The sequence below is a fragment of the Cucurbita pepo genome, chromosome LG18 (genome assembly GCF_002806865.2).
Source record: "Cucurbita pepo subsp. pepo cultivar mu-cu-16 chromosome LG18, ASM280686v2, whole genome shotgun sequence".
Lineage (NCBI taxonomy): Eukaryota > Viridiplantae > Streptophyta > Magnoliopsida > Cucurbitales > Cucurbitaceae > Cucurbita > Cucurbita pepo.
In genome coordinates this window covers 5,346,339-5,370,587 of record NC_036655.1, presented here as the reverse complement: position 1 = coordinate 5,370,587, position 24,249 = coordinate 5,346,339, and the positions used below count along the sequence as shown (strand labels likewise).

The 24,249-nt window shown below is 38.1% G+C and overlaps 5 protein-coding genes across 11 annotated transcripts; all 5 read right to left on the bottom strand.

Annotated features, from left to right (window-relative positions):
• Positions 1 to 1,010: 1,010 nt before the first annotated feature.
• Positions 1,011 to 3,821, bottom strand: LOC111780293 (probable protein ABIL5). 2 transcript variants are annotated; one of them, XM_023660656.1, is made up of 10 exons: positions 3,804 to 3,821; positions 3,492 to 3,555; positions 3,312 to 3,406; positions 2,321 to 2,403; positions 2,092 to 2,239; positions 1,905 to 2,004; positions 1,770 to 1,806; positions 1,475 to 1,659; positions 1,276 to 1,346; positions 1,011 to 1,172 (listed from the first exon to the last, which is right to left on the bottom strand). In XM_023660656.1, exons 1-10 carry the CDS (start codon positions 3,804 to 3,806, stop codon positions 1,065 to 1,067), a joined length of 894 nt encoding a protein of 297 aa, XP_023516424.1. In that variant the 5' UTR covers positions 3,807 to 3,821; the 3' UTR covers positions 1,011 to 1,064. The 2 variants fall into 2 exon arrangements, with proteins under 2 accessions (XP_023516424.1, XP_023516425.1); XM_023660657.1 differs by having other exon boundaries at positions 1,475 to 1,644.
• A 63-nt stretch (positions 3,822 to 3,884) lies between these two features.
• LOC111780292 (proteinaceous RNase P 1, chloroplastic/mitochondrial-like) lies at positions 3,885 to 7,905 on the bottom strand. The gene is made up of 7 exons (XM_023660655.1): positions 6,116 to 7,905; positions 5,943 to 6,032; positions 5,685 to 5,866; positions 5,284 to 5,404; positions 5,076 to 5,144; positions 4,779 to 4,914; positions 3,885 to 4,268 (listed from the first exon to the last, which is right to left on the bottom strand). The coding sequence occupies exons 1-7, from the start codon at positions 7,778 to 7,780 to the stop codon at positions 4,042 to 4,044; spliced, it is 2,490 nt and encodes an 829-aa protein (XP_023516423.1). The 5' UTR covers positions 7,781 to 7,905; the 3' UTR covers positions 3,885 to 4,041.
• A 752-nt stretch (positions 7,906 to 8,657) lies between these two features.
• On the bottom strand, positions 8,658 to 15,094 carry LOC111780664 (protein tesmin/TSO1-like CXC 5). The gene is made up of 8 exons (XM_023661130.1): positions 13,956 to 15,094; positions 13,086 to 13,193; positions 12,126 to 12,303; positions 11,183 to 11,542; positions 10,769 to 10,869; positions 10,590 to 10,684; positions 9,543 to 9,947; positions 8,658 to 9,194 (listed from the first exon to the last, which is right to left on the bottom strand). The coding sequence occupies exons 1-8, from the start codon at positions 14,240 to 14,242 to the stop codon at positions 8,953 to 8,955; spliced, it is 1,776 nt and encodes a 591-aa protein (XP_023516898.1). The 5' UTR covers positions 14,243 to 15,094; the 3' UTR covers positions 8,658 to 8,952.
• Positions 15,095 to 15,439: 345 nt separating this feature from the next.
• On the bottom strand, positions 15,440 to 20,791 carry LOC111779923. Of its 6 annotated transcripts, none has more exons than XM_023660122.1 (4): positions 20,507 to 20,634; positions 18,771 to 18,817; positions 16,938 to 17,235; positions 15,440 to 16,417 (listed from the first exon to the last, which is right to left on the bottom strand). In XM_023660122.1, the coding sequence occupies exons 3-4, from the start codon at positions 17,225 to 17,227 to the stop codon at positions 15,700 to 15,702; spliced, it is 1,008 nt and encodes a 335-aa protein (XP_023515890.1). In that variant the 5' UTR covers positions 17,228 to 17,235; positions 18,771 to 18,817; positions 20,507 to 20,634; the 3' UTR covers positions 15,440 to 15,699. The 6 variants fall into 6 exon arrangements, with proteins under 6 accessions (XP_023515890.1, XP_023515888.1, XP_023515884.1 ...); XM_023660120.1 differs by having other exon boundaries at positions 20,447 to 20,563; XM_023660116.1 differs by lacking the exon at positions 18,771 to 18,817 and having other exon boundaries at positions 20,447 to 20,791.
• Positions 20,792 to 21,516: 725 nt separating this feature from the next.
• On the bottom strand, positions 21,517 to 23,783 carry LOC111780434 (bark storage protein A). Its single transcript, XM_023660848.1, has 5 exons — positions 23,542 to 23,783; positions 23,391 to 23,458; positions 23,143 to 23,298; positions 22,817 to 23,071; positions 21,517 to 21,963 (listed from the first exon to the last, which is right to left on the bottom strand). Exons 1-5 carry the CDS (start codon positions 23,762 to 23,764, stop codon positions 21,628 to 21,630), a joined length of 1,038 nt encoding a protein of 345 aa, XP_023516616.1. The 5' UTR covers positions 23,765 to 23,783; the 3' UTR covers positions 21,517 to 21,627.
• Between the last annotated feature and the right edge of the window lie 466 nt (positions 23,784 to 24,249).

The following is a 24,249-nucleotide window of genomic DNA, read 5'->3' as shown; positions in this document are numbered from 1 at the left end:
CAAAATTATAAAATACTTTTTAGAATTGTTGTCAAAAATATATAGTTGTCTCTTCATAGCGATTAGATTAAAATTTTAAAATTGAACACGTCTATTAAATATTAGATCTATATTTTCTTCGTATCAAACGGTATAAAATTATAGAACTTTATGATTATGTTATTTGATAAAATAGATAGGAAAAGACGTGATTTAGTAGCATTGAATGAAAGGTAGGTTAGCTGGTATTTGGGTTATTTGGAGCTAAGTCAATTTCCTAGCATGGAGGAAGCATTAAAAAGGGTGAATTTTTTTAAACGTAATCATAATAATAGTGTATTATTAGTAGATAATTAACCCTCTTAAATGGTAATTATATCTAACTACAGCTTCTTCACTGACGTCATCTCAGTTTTTCCTTTGCTGATAACCATCAATTTCCATTTTAAATTATGGAAAAAATTTAACTCCAAATTTGTTATTTTGATAATTAGCCTGAAAACATTAATTTAAGCTTATAATTATATTAAAAAAAAAAAGGAGAGTATCTATATAAATTATTTTAAAATTGGTCATTCTTATATTTATGTTTGAACATGTTAAAAATTATTTAATTTATTTAGCGCATATTTATTTTTCGAAAAAGAAGAAATTTAAAGCTTTGGTGTAGGCTGAGTAAATCACTTACGCCCCAATTAATAGATTTGTTCGTTGCAGTGTCATATGGCGGTGGAGATGGGACCCATAATTTATATCACAAATTCTGTATTAAATGTTTATATTTTTAACTTTATGACATTTAAACAACAAATACATTATCATAAACTCCTTTTAATATCACCATTTATTTTTATTTTTTTAAATTATTAGTTAAATTTACAAAAACATTATAAGCTTAATTTATAAAGACCGAAAGCTAAAAATAAAATTATCATCAAGCTGTGCCTTAGTTGAAAGATTAGAGAGCTTATCGAGATCAAGCTTTATATATATATATATATTCATTCGACGTGTTGGATCTTGTGCTAACATTATAGTGAACAAAGGATATGCATTGATGCAGAAGGAATTATTACAAAGCATTCTCAGAGATGATCTTTTAATGAAGCTATTTGTTTAGTTCGCTTAAGGAGGGACAATATGTCACTCCCAAGTTTTGATTTTCTATGGCGTCCACGCTTCTGATGAGACACCTGCAAATCCAAACGCAAAACCAAAGCAATTGAACATAACTCAAATGGGAAAGTTTTCAAAAGCTTTAAAGCAGATTCATTCGATATCACCATGGGTATGTACCTGGAAATAAAATGTAGGATTTGGAGCTTTTGATCGCGCTGAAAGTCCATGATCATCAGCTGGTAATATTGCTGTAAAAAGCCATGGAAAACAGAAGAATATCATTTAGTCCTGTAAGTTCATGTCTTGATCGAGTGAATGAATCAAACGATGTTCTTATCATGATGGAACTTTTAACGCGAAGACATTGAATCTTCACCTTTTTGAAGTGTATCTAATGTTTTCTCCTTCTCATCTTTCTTTGAGGGGAATCCATGAGTCAAGTTTTTAGGAGGAGATAGATTATAAGTGTAGAATTTGTACAATAGAATCGGCGTTGGCTTCTCTGTAAAAATGTCACCCTTTGCTAACGGAAGATCTTTCAACTCTCTGCACTGGTTGATACTGTAACCAAGCAATCAGACACAAAAGCTATATATATATATATATATATATATATATATGTATATATACACGCGTGATGATCATTGAGAGGGGGGAAAAAGAGGGTGCACCTTGAACTTCGATTTAATGGTTCAGCACTGTTACTAACTGGAACAGGAACAGCAGGATCATGGAAAGAAATCATTGAAAAGAATGGCCTTTAGATTGTTGTTATGGTTAAATGAGATGAAAAACGAGATGCTCACCGGGAGAGACATAGCGGGGATGATATCTGGGCAGGTTTTCGTTCCAACGTAGTCGGGATAGTTCAAGCTTTTGAGCGTATTGTTTGCAGGAGAGGAGCCTCTGCCGAAAAGCAAAGGTTTTTTTTAATGAACATGGAAGAGGGTACGTGTGGATGAGTGTTGTAATAATGAATCAGAGAAAACGTACTTGGTTTAAGCAGTTCAATCGAAGCTCGACGTCGTTGAAGGCATTGGTTTGAGAAATGCAGGTCTCTAAATTGGAAGTGACACTTCCAAGATGGTCTACCACAGCTACCATGGCCCTGCATAAGTACTCCTTTGTGTTTTCCACCACTCTGCAGTTGAAAGCTGGTATCATTTACGGCACATGGTATGTAACAGGAGTGCTTTTACCCAAGTCAAGAGAAGAGACTCACTCATTCTTCTCATTAGTTTTCAGGAACGTTGTTTCACAGTAGTCTGCCGCTTGATGAAGCTGGGAACGCAATCCTTTTAGTTCCTGAAACTCAAATGATTAGAAAAGAAAAAAAAAAAAAAGTTATGCTAGTGTTGGAGATCCGATGTAACCGCCCAAGCCCACTACCGCTAGTAGAACTGTGTTCTTTGGATTTTCTCTCAAAGTTTTTAAAACGCGTCTATTAGTAAGAGGTTCACACCCTTATAAAGAAAGCTTTCTTTTTTTCCTCTCCAATCGATGTGAGATCCCCAATTCACCCCTTTCGAGGCCCAGCGTCCTCACTGGCATACTGCGAGCATATATTGTCCTCTTTGTGCTTTCCCTCCTAAGCTTTCCCTCGAGGTTTTTAAAATACGTCTACTAGAGAAAGGTTTTCACACTCTTAGAAAAAATGTTTCGTTTCCCTCTCCAACCAACCTGGGGTCTCACACCACATAATATATAAATCTTTCTCTTACCGATTACCACACAATGGTTTAGGTCAATCTAATAGTTACATATATATCAATGTATATTGAAGGGCCTGTTCTGATAACTATTCTAATTAATAAGTGCATAAATGCTTTTAAGTTTTGCTCCACTACTTTAGAGCTCAACCAATATAATACAAACTGGGCTTGGCCTATTCCTTTAGTTATTTTTCTGCAGAGTGTTCGACTTTATTCCAATGCAGAAAAGGAAATAACCCCAGAAAATCTGCAGAGAGTTTGAATCTGTTCCAGAAAAAGAAACCCCAGTAAAGTTCATTCATGTTATCGCCATTCCCCCTTTTTTTTCCTGCAGAAAGTTCGAATCTGTTCCCAAGAAAAACCCAGTAAAGTCAAGCATATTATACCCTTCCTTAGTATTCTTTCTGCAGAGATTTTGAATTTGTTCCAAAATGAAAAAGCCTAAGCACTTTTGTTTTCCAGCAAAAAGATGAGATTAAAGAGTGAAGGAGCAAGGCGTACCAGGAGAGAATTCTGAAAGCAAGTAGCTTCCTCAGCCTCTGATTCTGCATTCAAACCACTAGAAGATATAGAGCTCAGCATTCTCTTCACCGTGCCTGAACAGATTTGATAAGTTAAAACGGCTGTAAAAGCTCACTGGATGCCTATTTATCTTCGAAAAAGAAGAGGAAGAGATGGTGCCTTTTGTCTCTAAACGGAGAAAGACAATGACTGTAGGCCCGTGACTCGTATTTTCAAATCGAACCTGGAATGATATTAAAAAAAAAAAACAACAACAACAATAACAGATAAAGTTCGAAAACGATTGAAGGAAAAGAATTTGACAACAGTCTGAATCAAAAACAAAGAGAGAGAGTGACAGAATTGTTTCAGCCCGTGACTTCTATTTGTATCTTATAGCTGATTGACACCGTCACGACCCTTTTTTTCTTTTTTGTAAATAACAGCTGAGAGCCTCTTTACACGAATATCCATAAAAGGTACAACTTTTACCATTGCAAGAAGCTATTCCATGAATGGGTTTCGTTGCTGAATGCCAAAATTTTGAAACTTGCATTCTCGTGACCACTTTTCTTATGATCAACCTTTTCCCCTTTCTTTTCACTACTCATTGATATGTTAGATGAAGAATATCCGAGTTACAGTTACAGCATTGAGATTGGAAATGGAAAAGGAAAAGGAAAAATTGGTATAGTGGACAACAATGGAAGAAATCCTATTTTTTTTCCTTTCATATTTGGAAGTCTATAGTGCAGCCTCCAAGCTTCTCTGCGGCTTCTATTTCTGATAGTAAGTTGCATTTGTTCAAGAACACAGTTGTAGAAAATATTTGTTCGAGACTTCTGTAATTTTCACGTGAAGAATTTCTGACTTGGCTTGAGGGTTGTTTCTTGATTTCGACGTCGGCCGGAGTTCCCAAACTTCCTTTGCTGAGAGGAAGAGGCTGCGGTTCTGGTTCTGTTCAATGATAACGAGCAGATCAGATTATACAGAGGTATACATCTAATTCAGAAATAATGGTCAGGCACAAAATAAAATCTAGTGGAAGCAGCAACGACGTTGGGCTCCATAGGGGTAGATTGTGAGATCCCACATCAGTTAGAGAGGAGAACGAAACATTCCTTATATGGGTGTGGAAACCTCTCACTTGGAGACGCGTTTTAAAACCGTGAGACTGACGACAATACGTGAGGGCCAAAACAGATAATATCTACTAGGACTTGAGTTGTTATAATATATGACTAAATTAGTTGCGTTATGCTCAGACAACCAATTAATCATGTGTGACAACGGCTTTGATCCCACAGTATTTGACGAAGACTTGTCGTATTTTATGTAAAAGCCGATTATGATATCGAACCATGACTTCAAAGACAACACACGGTAACATATTCACACTGAAGAGCTTGAGCAACCAGCTAAATGTATTCCAATGAGGAACTACTGGGAGAAGGAATTATTACGTACCTTCAACTTTGAGGGGAGACTCTCGCCTCAACATGCGTGCTTGTGAATTCCCTCTTGTAATACATAGCCATTTTCTATCTTCTTCATAACCATGCTCAGAAGCAAGGGGCACATGCCAATGGCCATTCTCTGATTCCTGTTAACAAATTTTGCCATGAAATATATTATTAAATATTAATTCTTGAGCTTGTGACGAAAGACATGCAATAAGAGACAAGCCAACACATCTCTTCTGTTCCTACTTCCTAGTCACACACACAGACATGTTTGTGTGTTTTCAATGTAATATAGGTTGACCTGGATTACGACAGAACAGGGTGAAGGCATGTGAAACACTGGACCGGTAGCGGAGAAACTAAAGTGCACCTGTCATAAGAAACCAAGAACACATCTGTATCACCAATCATTAAAACAACTTGTGCCATTGATTTTTTGTAAAATTAGAAAACAATTCTGTATCCCATTCATTTACGGAAAGAGTTCTCTTTGGAGGAGCTTTACTCACTTGATGCCTTTCTTTCCATCGACGGAAGAAATCATTTCCAAGAAGTTGGAACGTATGATCTCTCATCTCATCATTCGTCACAATTAGGCAATTGAATTTGATTGCTGCATACAACCAGTACCTGAAGAATAGGTCAGTTACAAAATGCTTCATATACTCATCAATAAAACAAGAAGTTTCACATGTTATCCATCGAACCATTGAAGATTATTGGGAGGGAGTCCCACGTTGGCTATTTAAAGGGATGATCATAGATTTATAAGTAAGGAATCGAGAAACTAAAAGCAAAGCCATGAGAGCTTATGCCCAAAGTGGACAATATCATACTATTGTGGAAAGTCATGATTCCTAATACAAATACAAACTATGAAGTTAATATATGAAGATGAATTAGTTCTCACCAATCATCGTTTGATCCAGTGGGCGTTGCATACAGTGCATCAGCATTTTTCCACTTCTCAATCAATGCTTTATTTACTGGTTCATCCATCTTACGTCCAGTAATTCGCCTGTTGTGCAATACAATCAGAGGCCGCTTCTTTGAAGGAAGCAACGGCCGTATCCCGTTGGCAATTAAATTGACCTAAAGCAATGAGCTAGAAATGAGACTCCACAAGAACAAAAAGAACAGTTAGTACAACAGTGTGCTGATAACTTACTTTAGATGGTGTGAATCTTCTTTGGCTAAATAGGCCTACATTAGCAGCATCAATCACTGCTTCAAATGGTCCATAATATTCAAGCCATTCCTACAAGGGGAAAGAAAAACCCTTCAACATAACGTTTAGAATGTAGAGATTGTGAATAACAATACACAAATGGCTTATCATACTTGAAATTTCTGAAAATTTGAGTTTTTCTCTCTTTGTGTGGCTATAGCTGCAACAGATTTAGCAAAATTCTCAGTTTCAATAGGGTCAAGATCAATTGTTGCTAACCTTTCCCCACAGGATGTACACAAACCATCCTTTCCAACATTTGTAGATGATACACTCCACTTTCCCCTTCCCAACCATCCCAATCCATGCCAACCTCCACCACAATTTTCCATTGCTTCCTTTATTTTTGTTCTATCCAATTTTACTTTCCCCACTCTTGTAGCAACTTTGCTCTTGAACCAGGTACTGATAAGATCTGCGGTAGAGGGTGAGACTTGTCTTACACTTGTTCTCAGTTTATCCAATAAATAATACACCTTCTCAGCGTTACTCGCGTTTATACTAACTTTTAGAAGTGCTGCCAACTCAGGCTCTTCTGGATACACACCATGCTCCAACATGTGCTTCTCAACTTCAAATGCTTTATCTATTTCCCCATTATTGCAGAAAGCAGAAAGGGCAGGGCCATAAGACCGCAGTCTAGGATTAATTCCTAATGGCTTCATCTTCTTCACCATATCAAAAGCAATATCACCATCGCCCATGGACATTGCCATTCGGGCCACAGATGTCAAGGTTGCTTCATTCATTGGGATCTTTTCTGTGCACATCTTCTCATAGATCTCGAATCCTTTCTCGACAGCATATTTTTTAAAATCCTCATCTACCAAAATATTTGAATAGCTCTTCTCATCAATAATCCGAGCTTTGGACACCATAGATCTATTTGTATGAACTATATTCTCCTTACTTCCATCATTTTTGGCATTCGTTTCTGTCCTTTCATAACTTTCACTCTTTGAAACAGAACTAATCTTGGAGGAATGTTGTTCATCCAGTATAATGGGATTTTGGAAAGAACCCATATTAGATGAAGTTAGTGAACTTGAAGTTCGATTATCTCTACCAATTTTTGCGGGCTGGATTACACCCAAAGCCGCTGAGGAACAAAGATACAAAATCACAGCATAATGATATTGCTCCAGCTTAATTCCTTCCCTTTGAGCCCATTCATACAATTCAATAGCGCCCGCAATATCCCCTGTCTTCGAGAACATATCCAAGTTTTCTCTAAATGGGATATCGTTCCTCTCTTCAGAAAATTTCCCCTTCTCCTCTAATACCTGATTTCGCTTGCTCTTGTCCTTAATCTTCCTACCATCCCCTGCGCCCCTAGAAACTTTTGTGGAACCACTGTCACTTCTAGACTTAAGGAAAGAAACCCCAGCACCCATTTTCATTCCATTAGCAGAGCCGGAGCCATTCCTATTCCTAGCGTTTTTATCCCTCTCAAGCCGTTTCCCATCTCTCTCCTCCACCTCTAAATAAACAAGGTCTTCCGCACATTTCTTAACGAGTATTTCATTTCCATTCCCTAAATGACGAGACCCATTTTTGTTTAGCTTCTGAATCATGGAATTGGAAAGTCTACGGTCTCTGCTAGTGGTTGAAAGTTCTCCTACAACTCCCTCTCCAACTCTAAGTAAACAAAGTGTGTGTTTGGGAGTAGAGAAAGTGGGAAAACGCGGTAAACAAAGGGCGAGAAGTGAGAACTTACAGAGAGAGTTGGAGGAGAAAGAGTGGGTGTGCTGTACAACCATTAAGAAAGAGGACGCCATTTGTGGGCGTCTGAAGCACCATAACAGTGATGCTGATATGGTTCCAAATTCCAGGACGATGATAAGTTAATCGTGTCATCAATAATTTCCCCGCGCAATGAGAGAGAGAGTGTGTGTTCTGCGTGGCATATAATAATCTAGATTAAAAGTAGTTAGATTACACTTTCTCTCTTATTAAAATTTCTCTTTTCAATTTTATAAATATCCTACCCATTCATAAACTTTTTTAATCTTCCTAGTATATTTCATTACTATTTTAATTTAATGATTCTATAAAGAAATTAGGAGGTGGTAAATCTAGTAGTTTTTTTAACCCAACTCTTAAAAGTAGGATCTACACAAAAATAAGCCAACTATTATATTCTTCTGACTTTGGTGTCATTACGGGCGACAATAGGTGTGATGAGGATTCAGCGACAACAATAAAGGTCAGTGAAGGCAACGAGAGGAGTTTAAGCTTAATTAAAATGTCGGGGGATTATCGAAAATATCTGGTAACGGGACACTCATTAATACAATAAAATTAATCATAGTCAACCTTGTTAGCCTTGATGGTAGTTTTACGAACGATAAAGATGACATTGTTGTTTACAGAGAAAAGGGACAAATATTATAGCGAGGACGATTCCAAAACCTCTGCATCTTAGGATGGAGGACGAATCGACCCAAGGTCGTCGAGAAATAAAAATCAACAACAAATTAATACCGACGATCTTTTAACCTTTTCGTTTGAACCATTTGGTGAAACTTTTCCGTTCAAGTAAGTGTATAAATAAATAACTCTATAAGCATCAATCCAAACTCACTTTGATCCTTGCCAAGCTATTTTTCAGAGTGACAATTACAGAATATTTCAATATAAAAGCAGAGCCTATAATGAATAAAAATGCATAATGATGCTAATATTTTATTTCATTGGTCATCAAATGGGATGAATTATTGCTCTTTGTATCTATCTCTTACAATGATTAGCAATTACAAGATCTCTATCTACGATTGGGACACAAAATTGGCCTCAAAATCTGATGAAACTATAAAAACGAATAATACATATTGAAATGAGATCACCACAGCAAACTTGAACAGACCAGTTTCAGGAAGCAAACCTGAATGAACAATGGACTGTAACTACACAGATGGAACAACAGGCCAGTTACTTTCTTGGGGTTTTTCTACACTTCTCTGCCAACTTCTGGTTTACTCTTCCCATTTTCAGGAAGGGGTAGAATTCTGGGTAGCAGATCATTACTAGGACGACCAGCTGAGGTACCGACTTGCGGTATTATGGGTGCCGAGAGAGCGACACTTTTTACGACCCCATTGTCGATAGTTCCCTGTTCGCATCCACTATTTGTTGTGACATTGTTGCTTGGATTTTCGTTCCTCTCCTCGCTTCTAGACGTGAAGTTTGTTTCTGCAATGTCCATATTCAAGACCATAGTTAGTTCACTTATGGGAAAGGCATGATATCAACATATACCAAAAGGACTATTTGCACTCTATTGGAACATCATATGAGAAACTAGCTAGAGTATGAGTGGTCATATCAGGCTATGTTTAAAAATCTATCACTAAAGATTGAAAGATAAGCTTTTTGATTTTTCAGGCAGATTCAGTAGTATGCTGGGTTCATTCTTCAAGAAACAAGTAGTTGCTTTAAATGTTAAATGTTACCGCAGATATGGTTCAATAATTCCTCTGATTTTCTGGCCTTTTACACAGTTATATAATAAGTTTATCAAGCATCAAGACACAAGATTACCCTTGATCTCTCCAAGAGTGATGAGTTTATTAAGACAATCTCGAAACTTCGTCAACACGATCCGTTCCTGCTCTATGTAGACTTCTGACACAGACTTATCAGGCACATGCGATGATGTGCTGCAACCATGCCCTGCCAAACGATCAGCTGGAGCAGCTCCCATGAACATTGTATCTCGTTCGTCACACATTAAAGCTAAGGTTCCTGGGGACATTGGCCTTGATTTTGTCATATCTGAACTATCTGAATGATTATCATGTACAAGCCTCTCACTTTGGTTTAAACTTCCACACCCACCATCGGCAGCTTTCTCATCTGCCTTCTGATGCTGTGAACCATCTCCAGCTGATGAAGCACGGGAAATCTGTAGTGTATCATTTATCTGCTCCTCAGCAATTCTTTTTTCTGGACAGACATATAAAGAATTTTCATGTCATTTATAGAGTGCAATTAATGCTAGTTCATTAAGGTTCCGGAAGCATACTAATTACTAAAAAACAAACCAGCAATAGAGCAAGATAAACTGTCAAAATCGTAACCAGCATAGAGTTTTTCCTTACTAGCCACCTTTTTCTCCTATTTCAGCATAGTCCGATTCTCAAAGAGACATATTATCATCTAACACAACACCCCAAGAGGAATAAGGACTAATCAACTTGGGTGTTTTCTGAAAAAGAGAGGCAAATTACACTGTTTGTTCATGCTGCTGCTGGGAAGCCATTCCCGTGCTTTATTTTTTTAACCTTCAAAAGCTAATTAACGAGGTCCAAGGTAAATTCCTTTTCTGCAGTTATATTCTTAATGCAGATATTTGCTAAAGAAATGCTGCGATACCCAGACCTCATGGCCCCAGTCCTAGAGGCATACATTCTCTCAGGCCAGAATGACAAGATGAGTAGAAACTCTTATTGATGCATGTAGGCATACATTTGTCGTGTACGATATTCACAACACCAACTGATCTAATCATCTTGCAAAACGCTCTCTAACTTCTTGAACAAAATCTTAGATCCTCGCAATAACATGCAAATTTTGAAAACGCATTACCTGCAATGTTCTTGGCAACTTCACTTGACAACACCACTAAAACTGAGCAAAGCTCCTTCAAGTCGTGTGGCTGGACGAGGTCAGCTAATAAGGACCTTAAAAAAATGGTACACGTTTAGTTCAATAAGCAAGCTGGTTGACTGCATTACTACAAATTCCAGTAACCATTCAACTGATACCTGAATGAAAACTTTGAAGTCCCCGGTGCTGCAGGGCTGCCAGCATGAGCAACTGGGAGGGGAGATGATGTAGACGTGCCTGAAGACATTAAATTATTCACCTGACAAACACAAAGAATGAAGTTAGTACCTGGATCACGAGCCCTGACTCATAAAATGTAACATACAAATNAAAAAAAAAAAAAAAAAAAAAAAAAAAAAAAAAAAAAAAAAAAGAGCTTCCGACTACATTAATAACAGACTATAGCTGAGCTCCATTACAAAAAGTAATTTATTATTATTAGAACACTAGGTTCATTTTTATGTCTTACAGTCTCAATGAACAAGCTAAAAGTTTTCCACATTAAGATGTCAGCACACTAAGGAAAGAACGTTTCTATCAGAAATCAAAATTTCATATTCTGAAGATACTACCTGATGAAATTGTGGAATGCTGTTGAGGGGGGGATCCTTCCCTACAGAGGCAAAGCATAGCTCTGGGACTTTTCTTTTCTTTGAAGTGGGAAGGTAAGCATAACCAGACGATCCAATAGCTCCAGTTATTGCCGCATTTGCTGCCTGCTGAATATAAGCCATGTTGCTGACATGATCACCATGGAAAAGAGCTTGTCTCTCTTCACTGCCTTCAAAATTCTTACAGTCCATGCACTTACAGTTTTCAGAGCAGAGAATATTGGCCTGAAAACACTCACAATACTTCTTTAAGCAACCTGATTTCTTGCAATGGCATCCTTTGTTGTGCTTTCCCAGCATTACCACCTCTCCAACCTCATCCTACATATGCTCAAAATAGTTCATCTCGTTGTAGATAAAACACGAACAATCTCTTTATTGTATAGCAGTGATGATAACACATCAAACTTTGTTTGCATATGCCAAGTGAAAAATGATAAGAAGAATAAAGAGATTCAAATTCAACGAAGAAACATGTCAGAAGCCAATACTAGGCCCTCACAAAACGTAACATGCTTTCTCTGAAATTGTTCCTAAAATGTGATGCAAAAAAGGTAGACATAACATCGACTGAACATTCACGAAGAACTTGGAACCACTATTGATAGCTCTAAATTCAACTAAATATCCGATCATCTCCAGAACCAGAAATTTGTTTAATTCCTCAAATGAATCAAGACAACAGAGTAACAACTTCTCTAGAAATTAATGTGACGCCACTCAGATGGAATACTGCTATTTTCTAATTAATTGCACAGAAAGGAAAGAAGTTTCTCAAATGAATTGCTAAAGTGACTAAAATTAACTAAATACCTAATATTCCTCATTCAGTTCATGGATATATATATATAAAAACCATGATGTAAAGTGTCCATTACACTTTGATTCAAACCAACACACGTACCCTGATCTCTCGTGTTCCATGTGGGCTGCTAGCAATTTTTGGTCGGAATGCATTTGGATTACGTTCTAAAGTAGTTTCAACTGCTTCTCTCCTGAAAGCTTCATTCTCCACATTGTTATAGCAATTTGTGCAATTGCAACCATCACAGTATATTCCAGATGCAAAGCACTCGCAATACCTGTTGATTAATTTTGTTTCAGCTATGACGAAAATTTGAAGGCAAAAAACTACCCATATTCATACTAAAGTTCATAATGTAAAAAGATGCAAAAATCCACATTATTAGGTTATTTTACTTATATTCTCTAACTATTTATTAAGAGGACATTTCGAGATAATTTTGATCTGCTACTTATGGTATTTTGCAGGAGGATGTAGAGCAGACTCTATATAGTAGAGTAATGCTACCAGTGGCCATATCAAAATCGAAGTTAACAATATTATTAAAAATTTATTGACATACATTCAGAAAAGCTATTCGTCCTGCTGGCTAAACGTCATATGAATTAATATTAGATCCAATTCATTCAAACTGCAAAATGCTAATTGATCTCCACTGGTCCTTATTCAATTGAATTACGGAATAAATGGCCATAGATTGAACTGCAACGGGGGTAAATCGAAATATTGCTATAAATATTACCGCAGCTCCATAAATAACATACACCTCACTATTATCCAAAAGGCCACTAGAATATTTGACTGCTGCAGTACTTCCAACATTTCAACAAGAGGTCGACCATGGTTAGCAAAAACAATAAAGCAATTATAGGAGTACCAAAGAGAAATCAAAATCAAGAAACTATTAATAAATGTTACAGAACGACCGATCAGAATAACTGTACTAAGGCATTGGATGTGTTGTAGATATGCTACATTAGCACAGAATTAACAAATTGGTTTAAAAGGGATCCCTATGGGGTAACCAACTTTGTAAAAGCATATAGATCATGTTCTTACAGCTTTAAGCAGCGTGAGTGTTTGCAGTTGCACTGTTTTTGTTTCTTTGGAGTAGCATCTTTTGTTTCAACATTAGACCTCAATCTTGACTTCGGAGAATCTGGCTTTCTGGCCAAAAGAGTAAATAAAAACCGAGTCACACGTCAATTATAAAGTTATCCCAAGTTGTCAAACGTTCTTAGAAGCACTTAAAAAAACATGAGCAGGCACTGAATTCAACTTTGCTACTGATAAACTTCAAGAACACACTCAAACTGAAGTCGCCTTGGCAATAGAGGTTAGACGTCTTGATCCACATTAAAGACAAGGTCGCAGCTAGAATATAGTACAGGGGAAACAGTGTTAAAATCCATCCTAATCAGAAAAGGAAAAAAAATAAAATTTAAGGAAAATTTACAGAAAGAGATTTCTTTTAAATGAGAGATAAAAGATTTATTGAAGATCTTTGCCTAACTTATCAAATGAGACAAAAACTACGAAACTAAGATGCCAAATACATAGTTAAAATCGACGAGATGAAACTAAGCAACGCCTAAGAACCACTGACAAAAAGCACAAAATCTAACCCCCAAACAAAAATGAACGAACTTTCTAACTCAGGACGAAAGGGGGCAAGAACTTTCGAGTAAATGACATAACAGAAGACCAGAATTTAAATGAAATAAGTTAGAAATAAATGAAGTAATCTCGATACGACACAATTGGATAAATATCACACTCCGAGCTAATTTATTTATTAATATAGATCTCTGATAAAAGTGGAAACAATTTTGCGAAATCCCACCCGCCCTTCCCCAACAGAAAGAAAAAGATCAATACTTGACAAAGCTCACAGAATTCGTCAAAGAAAGCAAGAGATCTCAAGCAGACCTCACAGGATGGGGCGCTTGTGTTCCAATGGGCGAAACCATCAAATGTTGTGGGGACTTTGGCTGCGACTGACTCTGCACCACCATCAGGACCGGTGAGTCTGATTGAGACCGAGGCTGAGGATGAAAATGAGGGTGGTCTGGCAAGACTGCACCACCAAGCCCCGTAAAATTCAGCTGCCTAGCTAGTTTCTTAGCAGGAACATCAGATGAAACGACTTCCGCACTATTAGTTTGAGCATTTGGCGGGGGTAAATTATCCGTCTCACGATTCCCTACTTCACCCATTAAATTTGAATTTCAAGTATCAAACCTCTAACAACCAATTTTCAAATCCTTTCCAAAACTCCCTCAATCCGCATATTCAAAACCAACAATTCAAACTCGAGAAAATCAACTCAACCTTCCTAATTTCCGGCGCGAATCCCAGTCCAACAACGGCGGTAAAGATCATGCACAAAAACACGCAATTTCGAAACTGAAAAAACTTAGACGCCAAAGCTGGCCTCTATTACCTAAAATCACAAGAATTTCGATACTCGAAGATAACCAAAGAGAAGGTAAACTAAAGGAGACGAGGCCTAGGGCTATGCAATAATGATTTGTATACAGTACGGATAGACAGAACAAGAAGACGAGCAAGAAGGCTTACGTTCTTCGTTTCTCTCCCTCTCGAGATTTTGAATTTCAATTTTTTCCCAAATATTCAACGGTGAGATTCATCCACTTAATTCGATCAGACGGCAAATGACAAACCAGCTAATCCAACGCTGCAAATTCATAGAGCGAAGAAAACTCCACGCAATAGCCGTCGGATCACGAAAGTCCAGATATTTTCCCATGTGGGCGAAATTAACACACTGGCGATGAGTCTTCCACTAGCTGAACCACACGTGTACAGTGGGAAGATCAAGGGACACGTGTAGAGACTTGATTGAAAGATCTGGCCAAAAAGGAAAGAAAATTGAATTAAGATTCCGTTACTGAAAATGTAAATAAATAAATAAATAAAAAGGGAGAAATAAATTTGGCGGTAGCCGCGCGAGTAGTCGACTCGGATTCTAAATTTGGAGGTAAAATGGGAGAGCTCGCTCAGCTCATTACGTCGAGCTGCCAAACGACGGGATTCTCTACTTTCGATTACACGTACAGCAAATGTGAATGGACGGTCTGGATCAAGCATCGTATCACGAGAGTAACGGTCAGGATTAAAAATCGGAAATTGATTAAACAAATATTTTACAAATGGCGTTACCAATGTATATAATTTAATTGGTAAGTTTTCGTGTTATTCCATCCCTATTATTAAAGTAAATTAGGAAATTTTACCTTTGGTGGTTAATAGTTTGTTGCGAGTAAAAAAAAACAAAAAAAAAACGCAGTAATTAACATTGCGTGATCAAGAAGATATCTACAAATTTTAAAATTTACCTATGAAAATAATTGCGTGAGAAGCAAGCAACAATTTCTATTATCTTTCCCAGATTTGACAATTGGAAAAGGACAATATATTAAACCATTTACTTCACTACTTCACCTGGCTGCCAACTACAGCATAAAATAATCAGAAACAAGAAACACACGAATAGCAAGTTTCCATACTGGACCAGTTAGGAAAAATCAACCACGCTCTTCTTAACATCCTTTCTCTCTCTCTCTCTTTCCACGTCTCCAAACACAGATTACAGGGTGCTGTTCTAACCAAAAATTACATGGGAAGCCACAAAAAGCTTCGAGTTTTGACACTAAAATGGACCTCCATCGCGATCTCGTCCTAGGCCACGCCTATCGTCACGCTCCCTTTCAACGTAAACATCTCTACGATAGTCTTTTGGTGGAAGGCCACCACTTAATGGAGACCGAAGAGGGACTCTCAATGGTGATCTGACTGGACCTCTGATTGGGGAACGGCTCCTTTCTCTCACGTCGCGTGCCCATCGTCCACGCTGAGGAAGCAACGACAGTGGTGGTGGTGATAGTGGCCTTCTTTCAAATCCCTTTGGTGATAGTGGCCTTCTTTCAAATCCCTTTGGTGATAGTGGCCTTCTTTCAAATCCCTTCCTCTCGTTGATGAAGTCATCCCTTCCATTGTCTCTAAGGGACCAATCTGAAGGAGGTAGCCTATCGAACTTGGATCTTCCTCTGAAGCTGTCTTCTAGATAATCAACCCTATCTCTCCGCAGGTGATGATCGGAATACCTGCTTTCATACCTCGGAGGTGCCAGACCACCAGCTGCAATCTCCCTAGGACCATCCCTGGCCCAACCACGGGGAGGTGACCTACATTCATTAAGAGTCCTGCCAGGAGAACGTTCAATTGGGTGGGCAGCAAAGCGTCTTGGAGGAGAATGCAGGGATGGTGGGCCAACATAGCCTCCTCTTCGAGGACTTCCACCAGCTCCAGTGCGGGGTCTGTTGCAGTTGTTACAAAATTCTCGTCTTGCAAAGTTTAAGTTGTCACATCTAATGAAGAATAAGAATCAACTGGTTTGAGAAAAGAATAGCACCATGAAGCAATGTAATGTAAGAATGTGCAGAAAGCTATGCATTAAAATAAAAGATTGGCACACACATTCGAGCTTCTCTGATGAATCATGTTTCATTCGATACAACCACTACAGCCAAATCCATTAAAGAAATATGCTCTCTTTTTTAAATCCATAAAAGTAATATGCATGACAGAATTCTTATAGGAAAAACAACCTCAGAGTTACGTTTAAAACATAAAAACAAAATAAACAAATGATATAGAATCCACTACTTTAAAAAAAAGATAATAATAATAAAAATAAAAATAAATAAAAAATTAAACCAACCAAAATACATCAATAGAAAGGATCCTATTCCATGCAACGGTTAAATTTCTAATTAATATATCTAAGGTGTAATGGCATGGTTATCAGCTAAGGTTTATCTGTACAAAACAGAAGTAAATCCATTGCTATATATATATATCAAATTGTGGTGCTAGATTAGTACTTACAAAGGATCTGAGCAATACCAATCCCCATCCCTAGGACGCACATTTGGATTATTTTTACTACGTTCCCCTCTAAATGGCCCAGGAGCATGTCCAGGGCCATCAAAACCTCTCCCAAATGGCCTGCCACCACTTACTCTTCGACTGTAATGAGGCGAAGTATCTCGATACCTACCAAGATCCCTCCCACCACCAAATTCACGGCCCCGTGTGAGACCACTAGAATGATCAAAATCAGAAATATATCTATGATCATCCCGACGACGTGTGGGAGAAACTGAACCTGCATGCATTCTATATCCTGAAATAAAAAAGGGAGTGGGTTCATAAGATATTGAGAAAAGTAACAGGTTGCATAGGAAAACTACTCGAAGTACAACAACCATATATCTCCAAAGATTTTCTCTGATACAACTGCAAAAGGACCAACCAAAAAAATTGACAACCATTGCCATTCAATGTTGGCATCTCCTCTCTGAGAACAGAGCAAAAGAATGTGCAAAGATGCAGAGAAGAGAGAAAGTTCTGATGTTAACTGCCTGTGCAGGTTCCATATGTTACCACCCACATCATGAGAAATTTTAACAGAAGCAAATAAGATAGCAAAACCATGGCTACTTGCAAATGAACACATGTCCAGCGTTAGTACATGTAAAACCCACATCCATCTATAATTTGAACCACCATAGCCTAGAAAGATTCTATTTCCAATTTTCCACAAACCCAGCAATGCGCCCAAAACCATGTCTTGAAGAAGCAAAAACTCAGTGCACCGATGTCCTGGCAATGAGAAAGGATGTCCACCAATAGCCCAATCTTAAATGAACAACACATACAAGCTAGAGTTAATCACAAAGGAACAATCAACCCATGCCAATATACAAAATTCTTCAGTTGAATGACACCTGGAAGGATCAGTAAGACCAAAGCAAAAAGCTTACAGGAAACAAACCGTCATTAAAAAAACCCACATAAATTAAGTATCCAAAATCCAGATTGAGCAATGGCACCCACCCTACTCCTCTCTGTTATTTAAGAAGTCAACTCCAAATCTTACTTGCATGGTCATAAACGTTCGTTACTGCTTACCAAATCATACCGATGGATTTCCATGCTAGCCACATCCTGTTGAAATGACCAATGATACCTTCAATCATTGACCATGATTTGTAAGAGTTGAAAGGATGAGAGGAATGCAGTTAATTCAATTGTAGGCCACTGGGCTGCCATTGCTATACCAATTCACACTACCAAATACTTAATTGAAACAAAGCCCTAATTGTAGGATGAGGTACAAAATGAAATATGAAGATCCCAAGTTTTCCTGCAAATCAACCCTTAATGAATCTGAAAAATAGATCAAGAATTGCTATACATAACCCAGATGGCCCTTAATCAACCAATACAACCCAATCAATGTCTGTTCCATGAGAATAACCTCACCCCTTGGATGGAAATATAGACAGTGAAAAAGTCCACCTTTAAGTTCATTTCTTGCAGAGAGACAAAGTCAAGCACCATTAAGTTCATTTAGAGCTCATACCAAAAGTCTCAACCAGGCAGGCCAACAACACTTCTTTAGCTTGTTATTTGATCGCCTTCAATTTCTCAAGAGAAAACCCTCACCTCACCATGATTTGATTATGATCAGTATTCAAACATATCTTACTCCAACCAAGCCCAATACCATAAATATCCCAAAATGACAACGGTTGAATAGATAGCTCTCCACTCAGCAACCCAGAATTTCTTGCACAAATTTTAACCCCAAAATTAAATTGTCTTAACGTGGAAAAAAGAGCAATTCCCAGGATCGTGAACTGAGACTGCACTTACCCAAAGCCCTCCTCAAGATCTAAGTTCTTGCAGGCGGCAACACAAAGCTGTAAGAGAATAGAAAATTTTATTCCCAGAAAAAGAGTTTGATATGCGGAAGTAGATTGACATTCTTGACATGCAAAAGAAAATGGGGATAAAATAAAAGAAACAAAGAGGCCACGGAATTCATTTGTCACCGGAACATCACAACATTTTCTATACGATCAAAGTGATAACCAAAAACGGATTTGCAAAACCCTAGTTATCAATGCATCCTATCCTAGCATTTGATGAATCAAAAGAAAACGTCAAATTACATACACACTTTGATATTTTCTAATAAATTAAACTAAGTTTGCACGAGATGAGAATATAAGCTTATAAAAAAGTTTGCTAGAGATCTAGGAAAAATACTCAAATATCTTCTGCAAATAACCAATACATCCTCTCCAACAAGTTCCAAAAAAAAGAAAATGAAAATCTGGCCTCCTGTGGAATTGGCACTCGACTGTGTCTCTAGTGGCAGGGTAGACATAATGCATGATTATTGAACTCACCAAACGCCGTCATAAATTGGTCGGAATCAACGGTGAAACCCATTAATTCCAATAATCCACCATTTTGAGTAAAAATCTTAGATAGCATTCCTCTAGGTGAAAGACATAAAAAAAAATCATCCTCTCTTACCAACGGCAGATGGATANGGGGGGGGGGGGGGGGGGGGGGCATAAGTTCTCTGTGGTAAGGCAGCAAGAAGGACCAGGGAGAATAATAATAATACAGATGAGTCAAACTGCAATTATCTTGGCAAAGCTCTTTGATAAGGTCTAACTAAAAATATGAGAAAAGACCAACAAGTGTATAGAGTGCATGGAACCTAAGGAGTAATACTATTAAGATTTCTTCAATTATCCATCCAGGAATAGAGAGCCAGGATGGTTTTCTTTATTTTCTTTCGAAGCATATCTAAGGGTTCCATCTCCCATGAAACTACAACATACTTTGGTTAACTAAATTATCCCCCCACAATTGAGACAGAACTCGCAAACTGGAATTTAGCTGAAACAAAATTTACAAGGACGCCTATAGTTTTGAGACAAGGAACCTAATGGAAGGAACTTGTAAACATGTAGTGACATAAATTTACAGGTTATATACACATTTATGTATCTGTAATCTTTACATCAACTTCTGAGAAAGCACATTGATATATCATATAAATTCTGAAGGTATCATGACTCAGCGACCATCCTTTCATAAAAGAGAAGGTGATTCTGTGGCTATGAATCAATGGAGCGCCTTATTGAAAACTTAGGCTAGAAAGGACAATGCGAACCTCTAACTGCAAAAGGTAAGGGTTTGGATAGCTTTGTTGAAGCAATAGTGACTGACTACATTATGTTGGAGTAAACATCACTTTCCCTTTAAAGCTTTAAGTCGTCTTTTAGCCTCGATGAACAATCTAATAATCTCCATTTACACGGATTGGATTGTAATTTACTTTCTGTCATTGAAAATAAGTTTTCCACCAAATAATGCATAAAAACCCTACCTAAAGGCGCCAAGCAATTAACTTCAACACGGTGACAAATTTTTTAGAAGAAAAAAAAAACATTTAAGCACAGAAACTACTCATTCGATCATAGCTCGAAAACCGAGCAAAAACAAAGGTGTACGGTAGAATAATAACGAACCCAAATCATCTGAATATCGATCCAATCGAGAATATTGTGGAGGGTCACGGGGAACCTCACCCGCCTCATAATCGCTTCCACGACCAACGCGGCCGCCACTGGTTCCACCGACTCCGCCACCACCCCCGTCACTATTTGATGGCCGGACAACAAGACTGCTCAATAACGGCTGATGGTGAGTCGTAGAGTCTTTACCCCTGGAACCCATCCTTTCGCCTTGTTTTCCTAACTCTTCTGCCTGATACGATGTGCAGGGACGAACGGGTCGGTCTGAAGTGTGAACGCCGATTATCGTTGAAAAAGATGGAATGTAAATTCATAAACCCTAAATTCTAATTATGAGGAATTCAGCATGAGAAATTACGTAAAAGGGTATGCCTCCTTCCGCTTCCGCTGACCGTTTCGGGCAAAATAAATATCACACATTTTCCCACCCTTTAATTTACAAATTTACCAAATTTGTAATTATTATTTATGGTATTTTTACTTTAAAATATTTGAACAGACTAAAAATTATCAACCTTTAGTTTATAATTATTTCGTTTATAATTTTCTTATTTTTTCTTTAAAATAAAGAAATTAGTGTATTAATAATTTTTACAATAAATTGGTTTTAATAAAGTGGGTGAAACCTCTCCTTAATAAACGCGTTTTAAAATCGTGAAGCTCACCGCGATATCTATCGAGCCAAAGCAAACAATATCTATTAGCGGTAAACTTATATTGTTACATAACGAGACGATAGGTACAAAACAATGTCAAACTCAATCCTCATCGCGAGCACGGGTCACCGCACACAAGCACCTGCTGCATGCATGTATGTAAGGTCATGAGCAGCATCATAGAGAGAAGTCTTTTTTTATAAGAGAGAAATACACCCACAACCCCAAAAGCTCAAAATAGTGTAAGAGGTCATCGGTCTCCACAATTATATGATATGATATTATCCACTTTGAGCCTAAACTCTGATGGCTTTGTTTCGGACTTTCCAAAATGCCTCATTGTCAATAGAGATATGTTCCTATCATTTTCTAAATCACCCAACATGAGATTCACACCGAACCAATAGGATTTGAAGAGTGACATCATTATTGATAAAAAGAACAGGATATTAAAAGTTCACAACACTGCATTATTAATAATTCTTTGTTGAAGAAATTGGTAGTATCTATCTGCTTTTATCACAATAACGTGATGAATTTAATGAGAGTAGTGACAGCGTTCTGGGATGCTAGCCCAGCAAAGGCGGCAGCCTCATTGGACAAGGCAGAGCCTCCACCAGCCAAATCAGACAGTGATCTAATTGCAATGAAGGGTATCTTTTGTTGAAGACAGACGAGCGCCACAGCTGCAGATTCCATGTCAATGGGGGTCACATTGAATGTTGAATGCAGGAACTCTCTGTAAGATTTATTGTCAACAAACACATTGGCAGTGACCCCTCTTTGCACTCTCACTGCAACAGGCGCTCTTGGTAAGCAAGCTGTTGAGTTCACACACCCTTCCAACTTCAGTCCCTGTAGTCATGAAATTACAGGAACCAAATTATGAATTTTCACGAGGCCTCATACTATATATTGTGCAATCAGAGAGATAGAAGCTTTAAAATCTCTCTTTATAGCAAGCCAATCAAGTTTGGTTCGTTTGTGTAACCGTTCTCAAGTCCGCCACTAGCAAATATTGTCTTTTTTAGCTTTCCTTTATGGAGAGCGTATAGCCCTACTCCGACTAGTGTCTTGCACCGTCTGGTCACCGACTCAGATACCATTTGTAACAGTCTAAGTCCACCGGTTACAGATAGTGTCATTTTTGGCCCATTATGTATCACTATCAGTCTCACGGTTTTAAAACGTGTCTGCTATGAAGAGTTTTCACATTCTTATAAGAAATGTTTCGTTCCCCACTCCAACTGTTGTGGAATCTCACAATCCACTCCCTTGGAGGCTCAACATCCTCGCCCGCACATCCTTTATAACAGCCCAAGTCTACCACTAGTAGATATTGTTCTCATTGGGCTTTCCCCTTCTGAGCTTCCGCTCAAGGTTTTAAAATACGTCTATCAGGGAGAAGTTTCCACACCAATTACCGGACGGTGTGCCAGCGAGAAGGCACTAGGCCCCAAGGGGGTGGATTGTGAGATCTCATAATGGTAGGAGAGGGGAACAAAACATTTCTTATAAGAGCGTGCAACCTCTCCCTAGCAGACGAGTTTTAAAACCTTGAGGAGAAAAGCTCAAAACAGAAAATCCAAAGAAAGCAACAATACGTGCTAGTGGTAAGTCTCGATTACTTCAAACTTACACTAGAATCAGACTTGGAACATGATTGTTTCAATTATTATGGAGGTTGTGGGGTTATACAGACAGGTACCTCAAGTTTCTTGGCTGCTGAAAAGTATTGTCTGTCCACAGGAATCCAAAAGACACGCTGTCTGATTTCAGGAGTTCCATCCACAGGGAAGATCTCCTCTGGTTGGTACCAAACATTGTTTAAAAGGTTGTCTAAAGATGTTTCATTCTTTGTCTCAACTGTATTGAAGTTGGAAAATTTCAAGAACCCAATTTCTCTTGTGTAATCTCCATTGGATTCTAATGCAAGTTCGTCCTCAGGTCCATCTCCAAACCGCTGCTCACAACATGAAATGATTAGAAAAACACTATTTTGAGAGCTTCCCTTGGAGGGATTCATTTGTTTACCTGCCAATTCCATAAGCCTGTATGAGCCCAGTACTCAGGAATAGTTACATCACCAATTTCAAGCTCAGGATCACCATTTCCTGCTATTCCATAGTGAAGCACACCTGTTACCTTAAACAGAGTTAGAAGCAACTCTGTAGTTGTTCCTGCATTAAGCTATTCATAGATGGAAGATCAATGCATCGTCCCGATCTCAGCATAATTCAATTAGTTAAAACATATCAAAACAATCGTTTTTTACGACATACCATGCTTAGTCCTGTCATCACAACTATAACCTTCTTGCCTCTTATATGTCCGAATCGAAACCGTCGACCTATAAAACGTAAAACGAATCAGAACTCGAAAATCGACTGTTATCTGTTCCTTACACAAAAGCAAAAGCATAGAGATGATGACCTGAAAAATCCAAGTGTGGAAGAGTAGGATCAACCACAAGGCTTGGAGATTGAAGAAGAGGGTTCATTTCAAAGGCATTAGGCACCACTATGCCCAAATAAGGGCCATTTTTGTTTACCATATCAATCTGTTTCAAGACAGTGGCAGGAACAGCTGCATGTGCCATGAGGCTGATCTCCAATACCATTATAACTACACCGACCAACATCATAGGACTCTCCATGTTTCCTCTCCAATCTCAACCAGAGTTTGTTTCAAAAGCCTGTTGATATATAATTGGAAGAGACGTGGGGTGTTTGTTTACATACGTTATAAAGTCTATCATGTGTGAGAATTCAATGGCTTCTGCGTTGTCGTTTTAAAATTGTACAATACACAAATGGGAAGTTGTTAATGAAATGAAGCAAGACGGTTGATGAAGTCTTGGCCCCTTTGGAAGCCGCCTACAAAGTTGAATAGTAATTGGATTAGCACATTGATTATGGCGTGTGATTATGACACGTGGTGTAAGATCCAGATCAGTGGAAAGGAGAACTAAACACGGTCTGTAAACCTCTCTAGTATATACGTTTTAAAAAACTTGAGGGGAAGTCCCAGAGGAAAAATTAAAAGAAGACAATATGTGCTAGCGGTAGGCTTGAACTATTAGAACGCTGACTACAACCCAAGCTTGGATAAGATATCGACAGGTCATTCAAAGATAAGGAC

Bases quoted from the DNA above. Each gene is read 5' to 3' on its own strand.
- LOC111780293 (XM_023660656.1), bottom strand. The intron at 2,005-2,091 runs GTACGTTTTCTC...GCTTTTCGGCAG, and splicing joins GATTGAACTGCTTAAACCAA to AGGCTCCTCTCCTGCAAACA. The intron at 1,347-1,474 runs GTGAAGATTCAA...GGCTTTTTACAG, and splicing joins ATTAGATACACTTCAAAAAG to CAATATTACCAGCTGATGAT.
- LOC111780664 (XM_023661130.1), bottom strand. From the start codon at position 14,242: ATGGGTGAAGTAGGGAATCGTGAGACGGATAATTTACCCCCGCCAAAT. The intron at 12,304-13,085 runs GTAAGAACATGA...ATTAATCAACAG, and splicing joins CACTCACGCTGCTTAAAGCT to GTATTGCGAGTGCTTTGCAT. The intron at 9,195-9,542 runs GTAATCTTGTGT...TGGACATTGCAG, and splicing joins CACTCTTGGAGAGATCAAGG to AAACAAACTTCACGTCTAGA.
- LOC111780434 (XM_023660848.1), bottom strand. From the start codon at position 23,764: ATGGAGAGTCCTATGATGTTGGTCGGTGTAGTTATAATGGTATTGGAG. The intron at 23,299-23,390 runs GTATGTCGTAAA...ATCTATGAATAG, and splicing joins TGATGACAGGACTAAGCATG to CTTAATGCAGGAACAACTAC. The intron at 21,964-22,816 runs GTACCTGTCTGT...TCATGACTACAG, and splicing joins CAGCAGCCAAGAAACTTGAG to GGACTGAAGTTGGAAGGGTG.
- LOC111779923 (XM_023660116.1), bottom strand. From the start codon at position 20,654: ATGGGTTCCAGGGGTAAAGACTCTACGACTCACCATCAGCCGTTATTG. The intron at 17,236-20,446 runs GTTCGTTATTAT...TTTTTATTTCAG, and splicing joins TCGATATTCAGATGATTTGG to GATATAGAATGCATGCAGGT. The intron at 16,418-16,937 runs GTAAGTACTAAT...ATTCTTCATTAG, and splicing joins TGGTATTGCTCAGATCCTTT to ATGTGACAACTTAAACTTTG.
- LOC111780292 (XM_023660655.1), bottom strand. From the start codon at position 7,780: ATGGCGTCCTCTTTCTTAATGGTTGTACAGCACACCCACTCTTTCTCC. The intron at 5,405-5,684 runs GTGAGAACTAAT...CCTATTCTTCAG, and splicing joins ACTGGATCAAACGATGATTG to GTACTGGTTGTATGCAGCAA. The intron at 5,145-5,283 runs GTGAGTAAAGCT...TTCTTATGACAG, and splicing joins GATGGAAAGAAAGGCATCAA to GTGCACTTTAGTTTCTCCGC.